Source organism: Micrasema longulum, unplaced genomic scaffold (genome assembly GCF_059751315.1).
Source record: "Micrasema longulum isolate JH-2025_06_02 unplaced genomic scaffold, ASM5975131v1 h1tg000178l, whole genome shotgun sequence".
NCBI lineage: Eukaryota > Metazoa > Arthropoda > Insecta > Trichoptera > Brachycentridae > Micrasema > Micrasema longulum.
In genome coordinates this window covers 951,950-973,966 of record NW_028277383.1, presented here as the reverse complement: position 1 = coordinate 973,966, position 22,017 = coordinate 951,950, and the positions used below count along the sequence as shown (strand labels likewise).

Genomic DNA, 22,017 nt, shown 5'->3' with positions numbered 1-22,017 from the left:
ATTGTCTCTGAGTATTGTACCACCATCAGGAAAATTTATTTCACCGCCAACTAGATCCAGACTTTTCATTTAATTTGTGCAATTTTCTATCTGCGGTCACTCGTTTGTTTTCTATGGTTATAACAATCGTCGCGAGCCAAATACTGGAAGGGGTCCACGCGGCGTAAAAACTAATTATTCTATTCGGTATATAACATACACTCACATTCATATAAAAACTAGTTTCTATTAATAGATTTCGGGTATGTCGTCAGAAGTTAAGAAATTGAACGTAGACGGAGCGGTAGTCAAACAACCTGACGACGCGCAGGATACATACAAAAGTATACCAGAGGCTGATACTGGTGAGAAATCAATTATCTCGCATCATTTTCATCTTAATATCCCTAATTGCCTATCTGTTATCCTAAACTGTTAATTTAAATTCAATATCATGTAATTGTGGACTATTTTAAAAACAGTTTATCGACTGTAGGCAAAACTTAACTTTGACAGAAATTCTAGTGGAAATTCCTGACTTGATCACCGAACTTAATTTTCTTATAAGTATTGATCGTGATTGAGTGTGTTTGCTTTTAACGCCTTAATGATATAAGTATCATACATAATTTGCTGTTTAACATTGGTTAACTGCACTGTAAATTTAGTGTACCTCCATCCCTTCATGTGTGTAATTCCCACAGGAAGTATCCACTTAATCAATGATATTGGTATTGTCCGGATAGGTGGTATTCATAATACTTAAGCAAATTTTTAGGAGACTTGTTTTTTAATTGCAGAATACAAACCTGTTGCGAATTCCAACATGGTGAAAGAAAATGTGGATAATTGCGTGGATGGGGCAGATGAGAAAATGTTGTCTGAAGAAGAGAAAAAACTTACACCCAAGGGCGATATGGCTGACGTGAAGTTCGTAATCGCTGATCAGCAGAATGGAGACGCCAAGATAGACATCATGGTCATTAAACAGGTGAGACCTGAGTTATTGATTTTTCTAAATAATGTGTCCAACAGTGAAGATGTTTTTGCCAGAGTAGCGGAATGATGTTAAATTTCTAGGATATGGAATATCTAAAGACTACGAAAATTGTGAATTATTTTAGTTTTTGTGAAAAGGGCGTGTTTGACTAAGTTACGAAAAAATGGAGGAGTCATTTTATAAGACAGTAGATGTATATGTATTCACCTAGATGACATATTGAAGTCAAATACTTTTTACCTCGCTTGATGGGATCTCAAACGATGGGATTCTAATTTTAAGATGTATTTTTCTAAAGTGTATTTTTGTTATTATATTACTATGTAAATAATGAATGTATGGAAAAATAAACAAATTAAAAAAAAATAATTCAAAGTTGATAAATAAATGACTTCGTAAAAATTTTCAAAATGCCTCAAAACGGTCACTATACACCATGTGAAATTTTGTATATGTTTTAAGAGCCAATAATTATTTAAATTTATAAGTTAGTTTTGTCACTCGTAGGATGAAAATTAAACTCCATTTTTATGTATTAAGGGCGTGGCAACTGAAGAGTTTGTTTATCCCTTAGAGTATTAACACGCCTATGGCTAACACTGGCCTCACATATATGGAGAAAAAGCGTTATATAATTATTAACCGCGAAGTTAGCTACAGTTTACATCAATACAACTTGCCGTAGGTACTTGGGGTCGAGAATTACAAGCGCAAACTGAAACAGTCCCTTACACGTTTATTGTTAAACTAAAAACTCTATGTAATAGAGCTAAGGGACTTCTCTAGAAAATTATTACAGAAAAAAAAATGGTTTTAAATTCTAAAATACCGTACCAAATGAATCTGTCAATTTAAATTTTCTAAATCACTTAAATTTCGTTTTTCATTTTATACTAATCATGGCCAATTTATCTTTAGTGCGCTTTGCATTATTTCACATATTTTCTTGACTAAATTAGTGTATATCTTACTGTTGGAACAGGGTGGAATTTTGGTTGTGGACCTTTTTAGGAACATCTTCAAATGTTATTTTGTAGAGGAAACCACAGGGAGGCTAGAAATTTGCCCTACATCCTCACCTTATACCTTTTGACACTGAAAAGGGAGCAATGCAATACATCAGCAGATGGGGAACATCTTAAGGAATTTAAAGCAGATAGGCATCTGTGGATTTCGAATGTTATTATTTTTAAAAATTACAATTGCTTATTTTTTGCCTAGTTTATTATGTACAATGTTTGACTCCAATAGGTATGTTCCTTCTATTGTCTGTTCAGTATAACTAGAATTTCCAAATAAACAAACTAGCGGCGTGATAAAGAAGGGCTCATTTTGTCATGTATCTTCCAGATCCACATGACATTTACTTTATTATTTTGTAGGTATAAAATTTACGCAGCGGCTACTTTCAGGTATAAATCCTGCAAAATAAAATCAAGTGGAGATTAGTCGGCCTCGTGGTGCACTGGTTATTGCATTTGCCTGCCCTTAAATAAATAATTGTAATACAATAAATATCAATCCACCCTCTGTTATTTTATCACGCCGTGTGAATTTTTGCCATGGTGTGAAATGGGTCAATCACGTGATATCACGCATTGGGCTTGTGGTTCATACATGTACAGTGGTCCAGTCTCCCTGAACGTAATGCAGTTTTTCTTGAGTATTGTGCGAGGATCTGGTGGGACAATTATATTTTATGCATGTTTAGTATACCAAGGAATGAATGATGAATAGAAGTAACAGAGTCCTTAATTACTTTAGGGGTTTACTGGCCTGACTAAGGAGGAGCTGCTGAAGTTCAGTAACGACCCGTTCTGGGTCCGTATCCGCTGGTTCATGTTCATTTCCTTCTGGCTCCTCTGGCTCGGGATGTTGGCTGGAGCCATCGTCATCATCATGGGAGCTCCATCGTGCTCTCCTCCTCCACCTAAGACCTGGTATTTGTTTATTGATCTATATTTTCACTTTGACTAATCCGTTAAGCTTTACTCCCATTGTTCATTTTTAATATCCAAGTACCCAAATACAGTTTAAAATTAGAGGTACATAAATATATTGCTAGAAATGAGCGTAGAATATTTAAAAATACAGAATCTGAAAATCGATTTTTATAATATATGTATATTGTCTAGTGTCCTCGGCACGGGTAACCCCAGTGAGGACACGTTATTTTTATTATTTACTATTTTTTTTTTTTTTTTAATATTAGCATTCTTATAATTTACTCAAATATTTCAATTTTGGTGGCCATTTTCAACGAGTTGTAAATAACTCACTATTAGAAAATGGAAACCAATTATAGTTTGTAAGAGAAAAATATGAATAAATAAATAAATAAACAAATGAAATGAAAATGTAGAAGGGCAGGCTGAAAAGTAATGCACACATGCTTGTAGAACACGAACAAAAACAAATAGCAAAATTGGGAAAAAGTACATTAATGTGCAATTCTTAAGCTTCAAAATCATATATTTAATTTTCAACATAGTCAATGTTAAGCCTAACACATTTCTCCCAGCGTAATGTCAGATTAGACAACAAGTTTTTTTTTTCCGTCACTGAAAAATTCTTCTGACTTTTCTTTAATCAAGGACTTGATAGCTGCCTTAACCTCGTCTGCCGATGTGTAATGATTAACCCTGGGAGGGAACAGTAACAGTAAGCATGTTCAAACATGGGTCGAATTATGAATGTTACACAATGTGCAAAGTGGCCGTTTAAACCAGCAAATGACAGGTCATAAGCCTTGTACGTGCGTAGATTTCCATATTCCCTTCTCAAAAAAGTTTTCCCTCTGAGTTATGATGAGATACCTGGAAAAATTAACAATGAAAATTTTAAGAATCAATACAAGTACCACATTTACTACGCACAGATATAAAGATTGTGTTAATATGGGTTTGTTTAATATAAACTAACTCAAAATAAATTGTTATAAATATGCTGAGGGAAAATTCCTGGATTAATGTGGCATTCAAAATTCTTGCTGACATTTGTAACAAGTATTATTTATTTACAAACCAATACTTCCACATATAAAAAAATACATATATATATATATTTATATTAACCAAGGCCACTATTTCTGTTAATATCAATGGTGCAAATTTATTTATTACATACAATTTTGTTTACATATTTGGTTAGTTTCTGGTTTCCTTACTAGCTAAGAGTTTCCTGTGATAAGTCTATAATTAAAACATAATAAATAATAATCAAAAAAAATATTATGCAATTAAAACTTTGTTATTACTGTTACACAATTTTTATTATTTTATTAATTTTATAAAACCCGTCGATGGGAGGAGTGCTCTGCCGAAAGTGTAGTAGTGTTCTTGTAAAATAATAAAAATTGTGTAACACTAATAACAAAGTTTTATTTTCATAATAATTTATTATGAAGTGTTACAAAGTGAATGCCGATTCAATTAATAATAAAAAAATAATTTTGAAAATTTAGAATAACATACGTTTCCACTCAATGAATCTCAAACTCACATGTGTCAGAAAATGGTACAACAGGTTTCTGGGATTGAAAATTGTGCGTAAACATTCTAAGTACGTAGATGATTTCGGTGCCATGACAAATAACAGGCAGTTTCACGGTTAACAAAACTAACCATCTTGTGACTATGCAACTACTGACAACTAACATTATATTATTCTGTAATCAACATCACGTCCGAAGAAACATCTCCTTTCTCTTCCTTAATATCTCTTCCTTTCCTCTTTTTTCCTATTGAGTAATAGTTTTGATTCAAGGTAATTTATAAACAAATAAGTTTATTTCTATTTTTATATATCTTTAGCTTTTTAATCTTTATTTTCTATTGAATATTTTCTGTAACTTAAATTATAAAAATAAAACTATTATTTTATTGGTTGGTTTGAAGAAATTGCCATTTGGCAATAAGCCCGCCCCGCCAATGTACAAATAACATTATGTACAAAAAGTTAAATAAATAAACATCAGGTTTCTAAAATAACTTGGTTCATAAACCTTATTGAAAACCAATATTTCCAGAAAAGAAAGCGTAAAGCGAAAAAGTGCAGTAAATAAAAAATTAAGGATAAAAAGTAAACTGACACAAGCAACAACAAATATGCGTTTACCGTTATTAGCTTGGTTTAAATATTTGTTGAACAATAGGATGTGTTCTAATTTTTCTGAATTTGACCACAGATTTCACCCAATTTGTGTTTTATGTGACAATACTAATTAGGTCAAATATTGAACAAGATCTTGTACCATTTTGTGACCCATGTAATATGGGCTTTAGTATCAGTAGTAAAAAATTGCACTGTATATTTTTTTGATTTTGGTTTGCAATTGTTTATTACCTGAAATCTGTTCAGGTGGCAAGAAAGCCCTCTCATTGATTCTAACCTTAATATTTTTAGGTCTTGGTTTGTAATTCTTTATTACCTATCTTTTCAGGTGGCAAGAAGGCCCTCTCATTGATTCTAACCCGGCTTCTTCGGATTCGAGCACTCCGATGGACTATAAGTCTTATATAGAAAAGTTGCCGCTGCTATCTAAATTGAAGATCAAGGGTGTCATAGTACCCGCAACTCCGGGAGAAGATGATTACTCGGCCGTTATTCCAACACCTACCGATGTCGCTGAGTTCAAGAAATTAGCTGAATTAGCCAAAGAGAAAAATATTCAGTAAGTAACATCAGCTGATTAATTTTAGCAATTTTACAACTTCAAGTTAATAAGATATAGAAGACCTTTTTTGATTAACTGTCTTAATTTTTTTTTTAAGAAATATTTGCTTAAGGCTGTAATGTGTTGTAAATAAGTCACTATTATAAAATGGGAATTGAATTGAAGAGTGAGGTTCAAACCACGGATCCTTGATCCATGATGAACTACATGAGACATTAGCCACGGAACCACAACATGGTTGTTTGTATCAACTAATTAAATGCTCTAATTTTTACCGCATGTAAGAAAAAAATATATGTATCGAATTTCCCGTAGTACTGAACTTACTCATTGTTAATCATATTTTGTATTATGTTATACAACTATTAGGGTAATCTGACACTTGGAAGTTATCTAGACATTGTATTTTAGCCTGATTGTGGACCTGACACCGAACTATGTATCCAAGTCTAGTGAATGGTTCATAAAGAGTGAGAAAGGAGAAGAACCGTACCGTGACTATTTCATTTGGACTGACAAAAACAACAATGATGAAAAACTTCTTCCTAACAATTGGGTGAGTACTCCGGAATTAAAAATATTCAAACCACCTATTTCGTAATTTTTCACATAATAAGTTGGGTGTTTTAAACAAAATTAATTAATCTGATTCCAATCATATTTTTCTTCTTAATTTTTTTTTTTCTAGCTGTCTGTTGACTCAGAGACTCCAGCTTGGAGCTACTCTAAGATCCGTCAACAGTTTTACCTTCACCAGTTCAATGAATCCACACCGGACCTTAATTTCCGTAATAAATATGTCATTGATGAATTTACTAAGGTTATACAGTTCTGGGTAGAAAATGGCGCAACGGGAGTCAGGTAATTTTTCATTCAATTTTGTTTTTAATAAAGTTTATTTGAGTTATTTAAGTAAAATTTACTTTTTATAATGAAAATCATAGAACTAATTATGGTTTTCACTTTGCCTTGGCCAGAATTCTTAGGTCTGCCAACAAATATCCCAGTCTCGATTTCTTTCATAACATGTTGTCTTCGTGATCACTGAATCAAATTCAATTATAATATAACCATCTCTCTCCATCTTCCATTCCCACCTGGTCCAATTTTGCTCCCTCTCTTTCTTGTTTTATCAAGGAGCATGTATTCTTCTAAAAAAAAAACTTTCTGTCACATATAAATAAATAAATATTGTTCTTACTGCAGAATTGTTTAATGTCTTTCAGGATCTCCAAAGTAAAATATCTCCTGGTTGACCAAGGGTTTAATAATGAGACATTCTCGCCGTCTGGTAGCGGCAACAAGCGCGCCATGGTCCACAGTGAGTACGGCTTCTACACACACACCATGACAACATACCAGGCGGGCTTGGTGGATATACTATCCCAGTGGAAGGATGCTCTTCTCAACTCTACTCAAGGGAAGGGTATGTACATACATTTAACACTTAATTTCTTTTGAAAGTAATCAAAATCAATGTTTTTTTCTCCGATGAATATGTCAAATTAACCATCTAACCATTGTACAAATTAATGATAAAATTGAAAGTTCTGCAACATTTTTGTAGTGGACAGTATATTGGCTGTATTATTCATATCTCGGTAGTCAGGTGGCAGAAGGGATTATCTGTAATTTTCAAAAATGACCAGGAGAGCTGAAATAAGACTAGATTTTAAGACAGTAATTAATTACAATTTTAAATGATGATTTTTAAAAATTTTCTTTTCTATGTGTTCTTACTGAAATATTTATTAAAACTCTTAACAACTAAAAAACCGAAAAAATTACAGATGGTCATCTGATTACCATCTGACTACCGATCTTATTGTGCAATTCATTTAAATTTAAATGACACAAAAGTACATTCATAGCGATCAAATTTTAATATCAAAAGTATTAGCTAGTCCTTTGTTTACTACTTCTCTACAATTTTCTTATTTAAAAACAGTCCTGCCCCTTATCATTTTGTTGATTTGCTCTTTCCCACGTCAACTTATTATCGCTCTCTTATTTTTATTATATTTCTTATAATGCTTTAAACAGCTAACCTTTTAAAATTATTATTATATTAAGAGTCCTCCTCACTAGGGAAACCTGTTCTAAGGAGGACTTTACAGTGTTCAAAATTTAATTAGCATCGTTCATATGTCACTTAATATTTTATTAAAAAAATCTATGCTAGTTTTCTTCTGCCAGATTTTGATTTATTTTTTCAATGTTTTTTTGTTATCCGTTGTCTTAATTTTATGGGGAAGCATATTAAACAGTTTGGCAGAGATATAATCATTGCACCTTATTATATATTTACTTTGTTTAAAATTTCATACTTATTAAAAGCAATGAACATATCAACCGGTTTCGGACTAACTCTTCCTATGTCGAAGCATACATATAATCTTAATGAATGTTAACAAAGTTATATTTATTATTAATATTTAAAGCATTAACTTTGTGGTCAAATATTTTACTAAATGTTATTATATATTTGTATATAACCACTTACCGACTTTTCTATGTTGGTTTAATTGGTGTCCTGACGAAGAGACGGGTACGTCTCGAAACCGGTAGACATAGAAAAGTCGGTAAAACGCTGCGTTGTTTTCGATATAAAATTTCTATTAAACTACAAAGTAGATACTAACCTTCTAAATAAAATACAAATAAATGCAGGATTGAGAACACTCAAACATCGGGAAATATTGAAACTGCCTTTGTTTTCAAATAATGCTACATACCACACACCTATGGCCTGCATGTGTCGGGAATATAATATATACTGCCGAAACAATAAAATTGACATTTTTCATGATACTCTCTCAGCTTTTGCGAATAATCTCTTTGGAATAAATCTTATTCAATAAGTACACATTTAGAACTTATTTTTTATTGCATTGTATCCTGTATAAACAAAAATATTAAAAAATATGTATTACAACTTAACGTATAAATCTATTTTGTGTAATTCTATAATTGAAGATATATATGTATGTTAAATTATATCGATAAATGCTTTCAAATTGTATGTTTTCTAGTTTGTATCTTTGTTGAATTACCTAATAAAATAAAATAAAGTGGTTATATACAAATATTTAATAGCATTTAGTAAAAAGTTATATTTAATGTTTTTTATTAAGTATTGGAAATTACACAGTTAATACAGTACTCTATTGGTAATTTGGCACTCTTTAATTTGCTAGTATTTGTTTGGTCATATTATGTCAAATTTATTAGTTTGCCTCGTACCAGGTAGTTAATAAGGATAGTTTTACCCAAACATTAATAATAAAACTGTTAGTATGCACTATTCCACCGCTTTCACGAATAAGACACGTGCCTGGTTTTTAAAATGGCAGATTGCTAAGAGGGCACATTAATTTATTTTCATGTTTTACATTTACAAAAAAATCTACATGAATGCCGCACTGGGCACAACCCATGTTTAGGCATTCATTTACATTATTTAAATTATACTTATGGTGTCTAAAATGTATATAATATATATATATATATATATATGTATATATATATATATAATAATACATATCCATGCATACTTAAATCTGCACATATATAAGTATTGCGCAGATATTGAGATTATTAGATTATTAATTTAAAAGATATTTTACTGCAGGCATGCTGATGCTGAAAGACATGATAGACAAGTCTCCCGAGTCCCTGTCCAGTAATGGTAGTATCGTGGTGGACCTCCCGAGGGCATCCCGCCTGCTGCCCTACACCTACTCCCAGGGCTACACGGCCCCGGGTCTGCACAACTCCATTCAGTCAGTGTTCTCCCTTCTAGGGGAACACTCCTGGCCCTCGTGGACGGTAATCTAAATTACAAATTTACTTATACTATCTAATAAGTCAGCGGAACATATTTACTGTGATGCTCCAGCTCAAAATGTGTAGAAAATTATTATTGTGAATAATTTACTGAGCTATTTTGATAATATTACCTCAAGGGTAAAAAAAGCGAAGCTTTGTATTAAATACAAAGTTTAATTTTAAATAATTATTTTGACCCTTTGAACTCTTTATTTACGCACGACAGTCATTTTGCTTAATCCAATTTATAGGTTTAAATCATAATGACGCACATACAACGCAGTTGTTGAAGAAATCATCATTGACATCCTGAAGTATATTTTCAAATATAAATATACATAAAACATCACTACAACTCAATAAAATGTCGAATATTATTTTCCATACAAATTTGTCACACCATAGCCGCCATTCGTTATCTGTACAAAAGTAGATACATATTATATTTATGTCATCTGTAGATCTGTGTGATGGTATCGCGCTTGGCCCCGTCACTCTGTAACTACACACTTCGCAATATAAAAAAGTATTATAATATAAAATATTACTCGAATCTTCATTACTGCTAAAAGGGAAATATCACAAAAATATATAAAATGGATTTAGAATAATTAATTCTATTTTCAAAATCAATATGGATATTGTGAAGAAATGTTTTCATACATAAATGTAGAAAAGAAATTCAATAAAAATATGTTTGTAGAAAAACGCGACGTGTTTGGCCTTGGTTGTTGTAATATCAAGATTAGTGATATTGTTCTACACAAATTTCAATAGTAAGTAACAAATAAACACGAATAGTGGCGTATTAGGGGGGTGGCCAATGAAATTACCGTTTGCGGGAATTCAAAATTACAAATTTAAAAGTATTTTTTATGCCTCTAATAATCAGCCAAAAAAAATTTTTTTACTGGACAGTATTTCATAGACCTTTATTACTTTAAAAAAGTGGTATTTTCCTATTCTAATACCAGACATTTTAAATTTTGAGAATGAATGTGTTATTTTTTTAAATTATAACTTTTCATTTAATGAAGCCACAAAGTCACTTTTTACGATGCGCACTATTCTTAATTTACTTTTTTTTCAGTACACACCTGAAGATGGCAATTTTGCTTCGGAACTTGGTATTGTGACCATGCTACTCCCGGGAGTTCCAATACTAACACTAGATCAAATCATAACTGCGGATGATAACAAGACTGAGGTAATAATTTTATCGTTTTTAACTTTTTATCTACAAAAATGAAAATATTTAACACTATTAACTAAATCGTAAATGTTTACAGGGATATGAACAGTACTCCAATCTAGCAACAATGCGATCCCAGCCGAGTATGATGTACGGAGGTTATAACAGTTACCTCCTCGCTAATCAAACTGTATTTGCATTTAGCAGGTAAGGCTGTTGTTATGTGCTACATTCAAACTTGTAAGTTTAAATTAAACCAGTTTAAAAATAACACAAATGCAACTAGAAGTTCAAATAAAACGTAAAAAATAAATCTGTATTTTGTGAAAAATTATTGATTGCATCTAGACCTCTGATAAGTTTTGCATGCTGAATTAACCCTACGCACACATATAACTTATCTGTATGATTTCAAAACTTAACCTGGTAAGAAATCTATGTTACTGAGAAATCTGTTGTAATTTATTTTCATAAAACATGTTATTAAATTATTGTTCTTTACACTTGTTTAATGCCACTCGGACTATAGAGAATGGTAAGTATCTTTATTTTGTAGAAATTAGTTTTTAATATTTCATTTTTCTGTATGGTTTAGGACTCAGAAGCCAATTACAGCACTATTTAACTTTTAGTCTGTAATAAAACCACTCAACATAATTCGGTGGCTTGGATCTATAAGGGCCAATTTCAGATTTTATTTTTATCTTGCCAACATTTTGAAGAAGTTCGGTGTAAATTTAAAAAAAAAATGTATTTGATTATTTTATCTACACATACATAATAAATGCAAAACCGTCACTGTGCATGATGACTGTTTTTGGGAAGACCAACTAAACCAGCAACAAAAAGACTATTTCTTTAAAGTTCAATGTGCAACTTGTGCGTGGTATAACAGGTAGCGGAAAGGCTATTAATTTTAAGTTGAATGTGCACATTGAGCTTAAAAGAAATAGTCATTTGGCTACTGGTTTTGTTGATCCATCCATCAATCGTGATCATGACGTTTTTTATTCATATTCTCTTCAAACATATCAAACAGTTCATTATAAATGGCGGAAAAATTACATTGGCCCTTTTACTTCCAAGCCTCAGAATTTATGTACATAAATATTGGTTAGTGTTGATAGCTCTTTAATTTTTTTTTATTGTATTGATTTTTGTTATATTTTGAATAAAAAAGATATATTCATTTATGTTATAATTTACCCACATATTTCAATTTGTAAATAGTATGCAACTCACCCTCTATATGGCAACCATCAAGTTAAGTATACATCACCATCGTCTTCGAAAGACGATGGTGACGTATACTTAATTTGAAGACTGGGAAAAACAGCTCTTCCGGTGACTGTATAGTCCTATACGGGACCAGCACAGTCGGCCACAGCTCTCACACTTCCAGCTTGTGGGGGGGGGCTCCTGTAGGTAGCTGTCTTCCTCCCAGTCTTTTTAGTCTCAGACTTTCTAGCCAGAGGTCGTCATGTGCCGTAAATTTTCCCTCCTTTACGGCTCCTCTTTACACATCTCTATCCCTGGCGAGATCTTCCCAATGATCAGCGTCAATGCAAAAAGTCTTCATGTCACGTTTACAGACATCTTAAAATCGCAATCGCTGACCACCGTGGATCTTTTAGCATCACAAAGCTCTCCATACATAATATCTTTCGGTATTCGGCCATTCTCCATTCGACTCACATGACCGAGCCATCGCAGGCGTCTTTATTTTAAGATCGCCATTGCTGAAGGCATCCGAGTACGGGTTAGTACATCTGCATTTGTCACTTTGTTCTGCCACGTCACGCCAAGAATACGCCCCAAACATCGCAAATGAAAAGCGTTGATTTTCCTTTCTTGGTGTCTGTAAGTTGGACAGGTTTCACCGCTGTATAGGAGCACGCTGAGTACACAAGCTTAATAAACTTGTACTTTGGTAAATATTGTAAGTTTATCATTTTTCCAAACTTTGTCTTGGAGCTTTCCAAATGTGGTAGCCGCTTTTCCTATTCTACAGTTTATCTCCTGGTCTAAGGAACCGAGGTAACAAAACTTTGAATAAACCTGTAGTATTTGACCATCAACTTTCATTTCTGGCCTTTGGTCTGTGTCTTGTCTTAAAACAACAGTTTATTTCGGGCTTATTTTATTTGGGATTGGCAGATATACAAATAAGATTTTTTTTTATTCTGGAACATCAAAAATTGTTTTGAGTATAATAAAATGAGCACTCTATGTAAACCCATAAATGAATATAGTAATAATAAGTAATAAAAAAAGTTATTCTTTTATAATCGTAACATCTTGTATATTTCATGCGATGCTTTTCTTTGGATTTTAACTTTAAATTTAAATTGCAGGCTTAAATCTGGTAATCCGGGGCTGATGGTACTCTTCAATCCAAGTGCTTCGTTAGCTACTGTGAATCTCCAGACTATTCAGGAGGTTCCTCGTGAAGTACGAGTCAGCCTGCTAAGTGACAACTATGATGTTCCCGGAGTTACTGTCAAGTATGCGTATTATCATTTCTTTAATTCTAAATTTGTATTACATAAATTCCTTCAGTAGCCTCACGGTGTAATAACTAAGATGCTTACTTCAAAAATGTGGTTTCGATTTTCAGTGAAAACACAATAATTGAATTAATTGTATATTTCTAGAGCTTGTAATTCCGAATTTGTAGGTTAGAATATACCTTTTATATGAAAGATATCCATTATGACACATGCACTATTTGCACTTTGTAAGGGAACATCTTCAAGTCTTTTACCAAAATTATCTGTTGAAATTATCCAAAAGCAGAACCAAAATTTTTCATTCGTAAAAAAAAAATACATCCAAAGAACATTGGATGACAACTTTTGCACCACCTTGTATACTGGAATTTTATAATTATGTTGAGTCAGTAACAATAAGGGTTTTATTATTTTTTCCAAAGATACATTTCAAATAAGAGGATAATCATCTCTGCGTTTCAAATGAAAACCTAATAATCCTGTTTTTGTTTATTTCAGTGGCAATCTTCTGTCTTCAAACGTGACAGTCTCAGCGAAGTCTATTATAATAGTAACATATGTTCCCGTAAAAAAGGAATAAGTTGGATGACGCAAGAAAAAAAGACACTTGATAAAGGATGATGATCAATTTAGGCACAATAATTTTGCATTTATTGTCGTATAATACTTATACTTAATGTGCTTCCGTGATTTCAAACATTTTGCTTTGAAATATGATTTGCAAAAAAATATCGCATCAAGAAATATAATCTAGTTAACGAACATTAACTCTTTGTTTTTTTTTCACCCACCAAATAATCATAAACACTTCTACGGAACACAAAATATTTTCTTAGTCTACTGGAATTAAGATTTTCAAAACTAAAAAAATCATTTTAAAAATCCAATGGTTGCTAACTTCTCCAAGGAAAAAAACAGGAGTGCGAAGGGAGTAGCTAGCTCTGCGGAAGTAAACAACCATTTGGATTTTTTTTTTTAAACTTTGAAACACTTACGCACTTATCGCAGTTTCGGATGTGTATAATTAAAGATTAAAATACTACATAAAAGTATGTAGGTATGTACATAATTAAATGTTTTTGAAAAATTATAACAGTTTTAGGGAAAAAAAATAAGTTTACAATAAGTATTATTTAAGTGTAGGTAAGTAAAATAAAAAAAGTGTACGTGCGAATAGTGATTTTATTTTTATTTTATCACTAAGAATTTTAAATTTAAAAACTGACAATGGAAAACTAAACGTATCAATTTCTCCATACTCATTTCCAAGCTGGTGTAGTCTGACAATTGGAGCCACAACAAAGGTAGACTGCAATCTTGTACATCTATTTGGTACTTTGCTACATACCAGTCTCGTTAAATATATCATATTCTTGAATGTTGATGCGCTAATTTTTATTGAAACTCGAGGGCAGTGTCAAAACACATAACCGCCTTCCGTGTGCCTTGAACGTAGACCCCGTCTTTTTTATTTGATGAAAACTTATCTTTCACAGCTTTTGAAAACATTTATTTTACCGAATAACTTAGAATCCATTACTTTATTCCAGGAAAGCAATTATTGTATCTGTTTATTTGTTTCTTACAAAGACGTGAAACATACTTGGGAAATTAATATTGGCCATATTCAACAGTGTCCGACAAAATTTCACAAGAAGTGCAATTGAAGTGTATGAGGTTTTTTACAAGCATTTCGTAACAATTATCTGATTTACTAGATAAATCACTTCACCATTATCGTTCGAGGACGAAGCTTCACATTTATTTTCTCACCTTTAAAAGAAAATCTTTTAGACTCGCTCATTTGAGTCATTATATTTTTTATTTATATTCTGAAATCCCGTATGTTAAAGGAAAATACCCAGTCCCAACATTTTACTATCGCTTGGTAAATAAAATTTTCCTTCTGTTCTGGAAAACTGGCTTAAATGCTTTTAAGGATGTTTAACTTTATATTATTCATTGAATAGTGTTTCAAATAATATTTTGTAATGGTTGGAAGCAGTCCGAATTTTTGTAACAGCTTTTCTTAGTATTTGAGCAAAATATTTTTTTGTAGGCCCTGTTTCAAAACTTTTATTAATAAGTTCGAATCATGTCGCTCTCAAAAAAAAGATGTATATAAAATGATCAATTTCAGTTCATTTTAGAAAACTTCTTATTATTCGTTAAATAAAAATTAAAATATTAAAACAATCATAATAATGGACACTCAGTGATATAAGTACCAGTAATGTCAAAACAATGCAAATTACGAAATTACTTGTATCATTAAAAAAGTCTATTACTAAATTTAAAAAAATTAAATATCTTGATTCCACTTCAAACTTCTTGAAATCTTACTTTAAATAAAGTTATATAACAATTTCATTTAAATCGTATTCCGTATTACCATTAAAAAAACAGTTAAAATTGACCGAAATTTATTAATGATCAGTAGTTATAGAGATAAATGTCAACAATATATCCGCTGATCAAAGTCGCCTTACGATTTAAATGTCGCCCCATTTTACGGTCGCCATTTATTTCAAGGTTGGCTAGAGAGAGGGAAAAAATCATAGACAACAATACGCGTCGTTTCAATATCTATTCGGAATTACCAACATTTCAAACAAATGCACGATTCGTGGTGTACTGTTGGGTAGATTTGGATGATCGAATTTATTACTAACCGAATAGAAACGCTTTTCGTAAACGAAATTTATGAATGAAATTATTGATTATTAGAGCTTTTATAAACCTTAAAGGAGTCTGAGAAATCCTTTATATGTACAATGTGTTAAATCCGATATTCCTCCCGGGTGATAATACCCTATTACTAAATCTTCAATACAATTGCTAATTCATTTATATAGTACAATGAAGAAGTTCAGCCCTGGATGGCCATTGGATATAAAAAATGATTTCTTACGCGCGGTAAAAATTTACGGCAAAGTAAGTTAGAAATGTATGAAAAAATTATAAAAACGGCCTACTTTTCACATTTTTACTAGTTCATATGTATCAACCAATGATAAGAGAATTGTGAAATATTTCCGGTTTACGGTAAGTCAACGGACCAGTTAGCAAAACTGACCGAAAAGAAGCGGAAGAGACTTATTGAGATGTCACACGCGGAGGGTTTCAGAAACACGAAACTTTCATAGCGCTGATACATATGATTTTTTTTAAATAAAAAAAACATTGAACTTCTCTATTACTAATTCATTCGAATTATGTGTAGTTACTGCATTCGGACTTTCATTCGAATTAATTTAGTAATGAAATGCATTTGATTATTTTCATTCGAATGAACCACCTTCTCACTGGTCAAAACGTATTTATATTTTCTATACTATTAAAAAAAAGGGCTACTAATAAATAAAATTTAAACAAGCAAACCGTCACAACTTTTCCCCATAAGAGTAGACAGAGAGGATAGAATGCCACACTGCTAACTTTGCACATAGACCTCGTTTCCTCTACATTCAAGCACGCACGCGGATCATTCCGACTTTCGACATGTCTTGAATTTGGTCATGCCATATATCTTTCTCGACTTCTACATTTATCAACATTCTCATCGTATTTTTTTTGCCGTTCATGACCTGAATGACCTCATTCGTGTCCTGAATTTGGTCATGCCATATGTCTTTCTCGACTTCTACATTTATCAACATTCTCATCGTATTTTTTTTTTGCCGTTCATTCGCTGTCTATTCCCTCTATATGTCCAAACTATAAACCGCAAAGCACCCCAAAAATGATTTTTTTTTTTAAAACACAACAGGCTAGGAGGCGCGCAGTCAGAGTGGTAAATTACAGCACAGAATACCCAAGCTTTAAAAAATAACATTTAATTGTTGTGTTTTCACTGGGAAACTTATCCGGAACCTTATTCCGTGCGTGAGTCAATAAAATTGTCTTCACGGATGCTGCCAAAAATAAATAATATTATTTTATTAAAATATGTAGTATCCCTCTATAGTTTTTAGGTGGTGCCTAATATGATTCAATGGCAAAGTTCTAATTTAAAATGTATTTTTTAATTATATTTTTTATAACCAGCAGATGACGGGTAATAAGCCTTGTAAATGCCTAGATTTCCGTGTTTCCTTAATCCCTTTTGTCACGTTTTCCTCCATATCTGTAAAAAAAATATATTCATATTATTTTGTTGATAGAGTAGGATAAATTTTGCGAATCGTGCTAGGGACATATTTTTCCCATAACTGCTTCCGGGAGGGGGAGGATTTGTTGGTCTCGCCTCCGCCTCCCGCTGCGCTCGGGGCACTTCACAAATTCTCAATAATTCGTGGCATTGAGAAGTAGTCAGTTGTGTATCTGTGGTATAATCTCTGGTCAGTAGTTAGTAATGGTCGGCAAGTGCCGAGTGGCCAGTAAAGATTAGACGCTCGTCGACCTGTGACGTGTTGGTAACACTGTAACTTTTAGATCTACATATATATTAAAACCTAAGCTTTTATCTGCTTATCAGAACCAGCGCTGAGGTAGCCATTGTCAGAGCAATTCGTTTTTACTTTACAGTAACAGCCGTGCGGTTGTTGGAAGTGCTTGCAGTTATGATTTTTTTCCCCTCTGCGGGTAAACAGTTCAGTATGTAAATATTATTTGATTTCGATTGAACGCGTTATATCAATCTATAATGTGTGAGTTGCTATCGTGTGTAAGACGCTAGATCATACCAAATCATAGAGTGATTTAAAAATAAATTAATTTAGTCATATTTTGAAGTTACCGCCATATTTCCAACATTCTAAAATTGAGTTCACGCATGCGTAAACCACGAACTTTTTTTGTTCTTTTTTATTTCATAATCGGAACTCTGTAACAAAACTCGCGTTTTCAAAATGATGAATTGTTTTTTCAAGCTCTCTGTTTTAAGCATTTAAAATGTCTAATGAATACAAAAGTGTTAATATTAGAAATTTTCAGTGCCTAACTTGAGTTTGCAGTGAATAGTAAATTTCTGATATGGCCGGTATGTTAGGTTTTTTGTGTCTCGTATGTCAAACTTCAAATTGTGTATTACATCGGGGGGTCAGAATGAATTCGCCTGTCGTAGTCGCATGTCATATCTGCGGAAAGATACAGAATTTATTCCGTTGTTCGAAGTGTAAATTCACTCATTACTGTGGCTCGGAACATCAAAAAATTGATTGGAAACGACATAAGCCCGAGTGTAAAAGAATCGTTCGAGAGAGAAGTGAATCATCCTCCGTTCAGAGTGCTCGCGATAGTGAAGTGTCGCATCGGGGGTCGAACTCTGGTAACAATATTAATGTGTCGGGAGAACCCGCGTCAGGTTCAAGTTCGCAAGTTTCAACTTATGAGTACTACAGCCCCGGGGCGAGCACCTCGAGGGGCGACGACAGTACGTATCCAGTTGACGGAAATAACATGCCGATGGATGGACACGGCGATCCTCTTGCCGAACGGCACCCGTACTACGCGTTTCCCGAGTTAAACTTCTTCGGAGCCGGCTGCCCCCCGTCTCCGTACTGCAGGTGGAGCGAGCGTATGACCGACCCGGAAGAGGCAGATAGAGTTTGCCGAAATGTGATTAGAGACATGGACACGTACGGGGTTTGTGTCCTCGATGACTTTATAGGATCCGAGCAAGGTGGCAGAGTTCTCCAGGAAGTCCTGGAGATGTACTCCGCCGGGGTATTTGCTGTAAGTGCTTCCTATTACCATTAATTTGTTTCCTGGTAAAGCGTACCTACAGATTCTCGATACTATCCTAACCGACCTGCCTTGCTTTATTCATTTTTGTATTAAATGAAAGTCGTTTATTTTCCATTTAATGTAATTTCTATAAGTGTGCATTTATAATTAAGTAGTTTTATTTTTGTTTGTTATTGTTGTAATAGTATAGAACTACTTAAAAACATAAAAAATCTCCATCTTCAGATTGAGCCATGTTAGATGGAGACTATTCCAAATCAGAGGACGCTTTGTATCAATTTTCCAATTCACTAGTTCTAAATAGATTCCCTGGTATTGACTATGTATATTTATTTAAATATATATATTTTTTTTTTTAACAATAATTTTATAATAAATTTATAAAATTAATTTGTCGGCCCCGTGGTGTAATGGTCAGCGCGTTTACTTGCCATGCAAGAGGTCTCGGGTTCGATTCCCGACATGGTTGGCGTGAAATATTTATTTAAAAGGGTGTTTTTACACCAAATAAGTGTACGTATATTTAAAACAAAAAAAAATAGTTCATAAATAACAATGTATATAACTTTTTAAACATACGTAATTGTTACAATTTTTTGCTACTTACGTATCATATTATTATGCTATAGTTATTACAATATCTAATGTGTAATAAGGTAACTTGTGTGGCAAATTGCTTACAGTCAGCTGTTTTTGACATTGACAGGTAAAATAGTTATCTTCTCTTGTTTCTTTTTTCTTGATTTGTTTTTAAAAAAATAAATATCTCGATAAGTATATTCAGGTAAGCTATAAGCACTAATAAATAACGTTAATAAAATAAAATAAAAATTGTTTTTATGTATACTTTTTTAAGAGAAATACTTGAGTTCTTATTATTTATTCAAATTTTCAGACCATTTCCTAAAGATCCTAAAAACTTCTGCTAAAAAATGGAAATCGAGAGTGGGCTTTGAACCTGGGACCTTTGGTCCGTGAGTCCACAATACTACCACGGGACCACAACCCGATTCTGAATCTAAAAAAAAATACTACATCAGTATTTTTTCTTCTGTATGAACACATACGAGATTTCGATATTAGATACACGAAAACAACATATGCCAACAGTGAAGAATTTTTGTTTGACAAAAGAGATAATACATTTACAAGGTTTATGGCCTGTCATTGGTCATTGATTGGTTTGATCACTTTGCCTACTGTATAACATTCACAATTCTATAGTGTGTAAATGTGTAAAGTTAACACTTAAATGATCCAATGATAGGTAACAAGCACTTTTAATTCCCAAACGACAATATCTCTGTTGTAATATATGTATGTAATACACAATTCTGTCTATGTTAGGACATCATTAGATATTCCTTAAATTTACATGTTATTGAATTTGATCAAAACATTTTTTCTACCATAATCATTGACTAAATGTTACAAAGTGCGTAAAGCGGTCACCAGCCAGTGACAGATTATACGTCCTGTAAATGCCTGAACTATAAAATTCATTTTTAAAAAACACTATTGTTTTGTCTCCATAGTGGTGAATGTTACACTGTGCGTTAAGTAATCACATAACCTAGCTATTGTCTAGCCTTTTTTATAGTATCAAACCGAAACATGATTTTCAGCCGAAACCGAATTTCGGCTTCTGTTTTAGTTTTGGCCGAAACTGAAGCCTGTTTAAATAATTTAAAAGTCCAAATTTGTTGCAACAGAGAGGGAAAAATCTTTTTATGGAAGTCTAGGCATTTACAGGGCTTATTATTATTGGCTGGTTTGAGTGGCCACTTTACACACTATGTAACATTCACCATTCTGCCTATGTTTAAACATCCACATTTCCTCAACTCTTCCATCTGTTGACTTTCTATTTTACTTCACAAAATTTTGATCTAAATAACTCCCTAGCGAGGAAATCCAGCCAGTCTGTGAACATTTTCACACCAAAACGCCCACGATTCGGCGCTTTTATTAATTAACCTCGCGAGTTCATTAAAATAAGTGTTGACCTATAATGTTAAGAAGAAAAAAATGTATGCATATTCTGCTTTTCGTACAGAAAACTTAATTTTACTTTGTAGATAAAATTGAAGTTAAATGTTGACTTCCCATTGTAATCGGGGCCCTGCTGTTAGTGGACAAAATTAAAAGCCTTGAAATACGAAGTGTAAACATGTTTTCCCTTGAATCAAACATAATATATATAAAGTATATCGTGAGTATATTTACTAAGGTAATATACAGAAATCTAAAAATACCTCTTAGTTACCCATTGTAATCGGGGCCCAGGTTTTTCCCTCAATATCCGCTCTATAAAAATAAGAAAATCTTTTTTTTCTTTAGGGCCTTCTACTAAAACATGATAACACCGGCCAAAAACAAGTTATGTGGATTTACAAATTATAATAAACATAATAACACAAACAGAAAGGAATAACAATATTAAAACAAACAATAGACAACAAAAATAACATATGACTAAACTAAAAGAATTCCATCATAAATTGAAATAGGCACCAACAGAAAAAACCCACCAAAAACCTGATGGCGCCTATTTAACAAACAAGAGATACTTACAGAAAAATACACATAAGTATGTACATAAAACTAATGACTAGAAAACTTACAACATTTATTGTAAAAAATCATCATTCCCTCTCCGCACCTAATGGTGCATAGGGCACTGCATTGGTATACCAATCGCAGTGTATCTTGATAACATTTGTTGCGTGAAGGTAAGATGATCAGTCTTACGCTTTAAGTACCAGTCCAGGGACAGTGAAATATTTTAGTATGAAAACACCCTTTTAAATAAATATTTCATATTAACCATGTCGGGAATCGAACCCGACACCTCTTGCATGGTAGACAAACGCGCTAACCATTACACCACGATGCCGTACAAGCGAAGAAAACCGCAAAAGGCCGTACAAAAATAAAACAAATAATAGAAACATTATTTCAATGGATAGAAAAACTTAAGCTTTAAGGAATTTATTTTGAAATGCACATTTGTTTTATTGATAGATAGATTTTACGACGAAGCAGGTACTTAGTGCTTTCAAAGTACAATATCTTCGAGGGTACCATAAAACCGTAAAGGTGGTTTAGACAAAGACATCAAAATCCGTTAAATTGGCAATATTAT

The 22,017-nt window shown here is 32.8% G+C and overlaps 2 protein-coding genes across 2 annotated transcripts in view; both read left to right on the top strand.

Annotated features, from left to right (window-relative positions):
- Positions 1 to 119: 119 nt before the first annotated feature.
- Positions 120 to 13,952, top strand: CD98hc (CD98 heavy chain). Its single transcript, XM_088242966.1, has 12 exons — positions 120 to 344; positions 780 to 970; positions 2,744 to 2,919; positions 5,421 to 5,651; positions 6,066 to 6,210; positions 6,343 to 6,515; positions 6,881 to 7,080; positions 9,286 to 9,482; positions 10,573 to 10,689; positions 10,772 to 10,881; positions 13,029 to 13,178; positions 13,683 to 13,952. Exons 1-12 carry the CDS (start codon positions 245 to 247, stop codon positions 13,762 to 13,764), a joined length of 1,872 nt encoding a protein of 623 aa, XP_088099092.1. The 5' UTR covers positions 120 to 244; the 3' UTR covers positions 13,765 to 13,952.
- A 3,582-nt stretch (positions 13,953 to 17,534) lies between these two features.
- The window catches only part of Hph (HIF prolyl hydroxylase), a 46,461-nt gene continuing 41,978 nt past the window's right edge, over positions 17,535 to 22,017 (top strand). Inside the window, exon 1 of the mRNA XM_088242977.1 lies at positions 17,535 to 18,860. Coding sequence (XP_088099103.1) covers positions 18,159 to 18,860 — 702 coding nt within the window. The 5' untranslated portion in view covers positions 17,535 to 18,158. The remainder of the gene's footprint in view (positions 18,861 to 22,017) is intronic.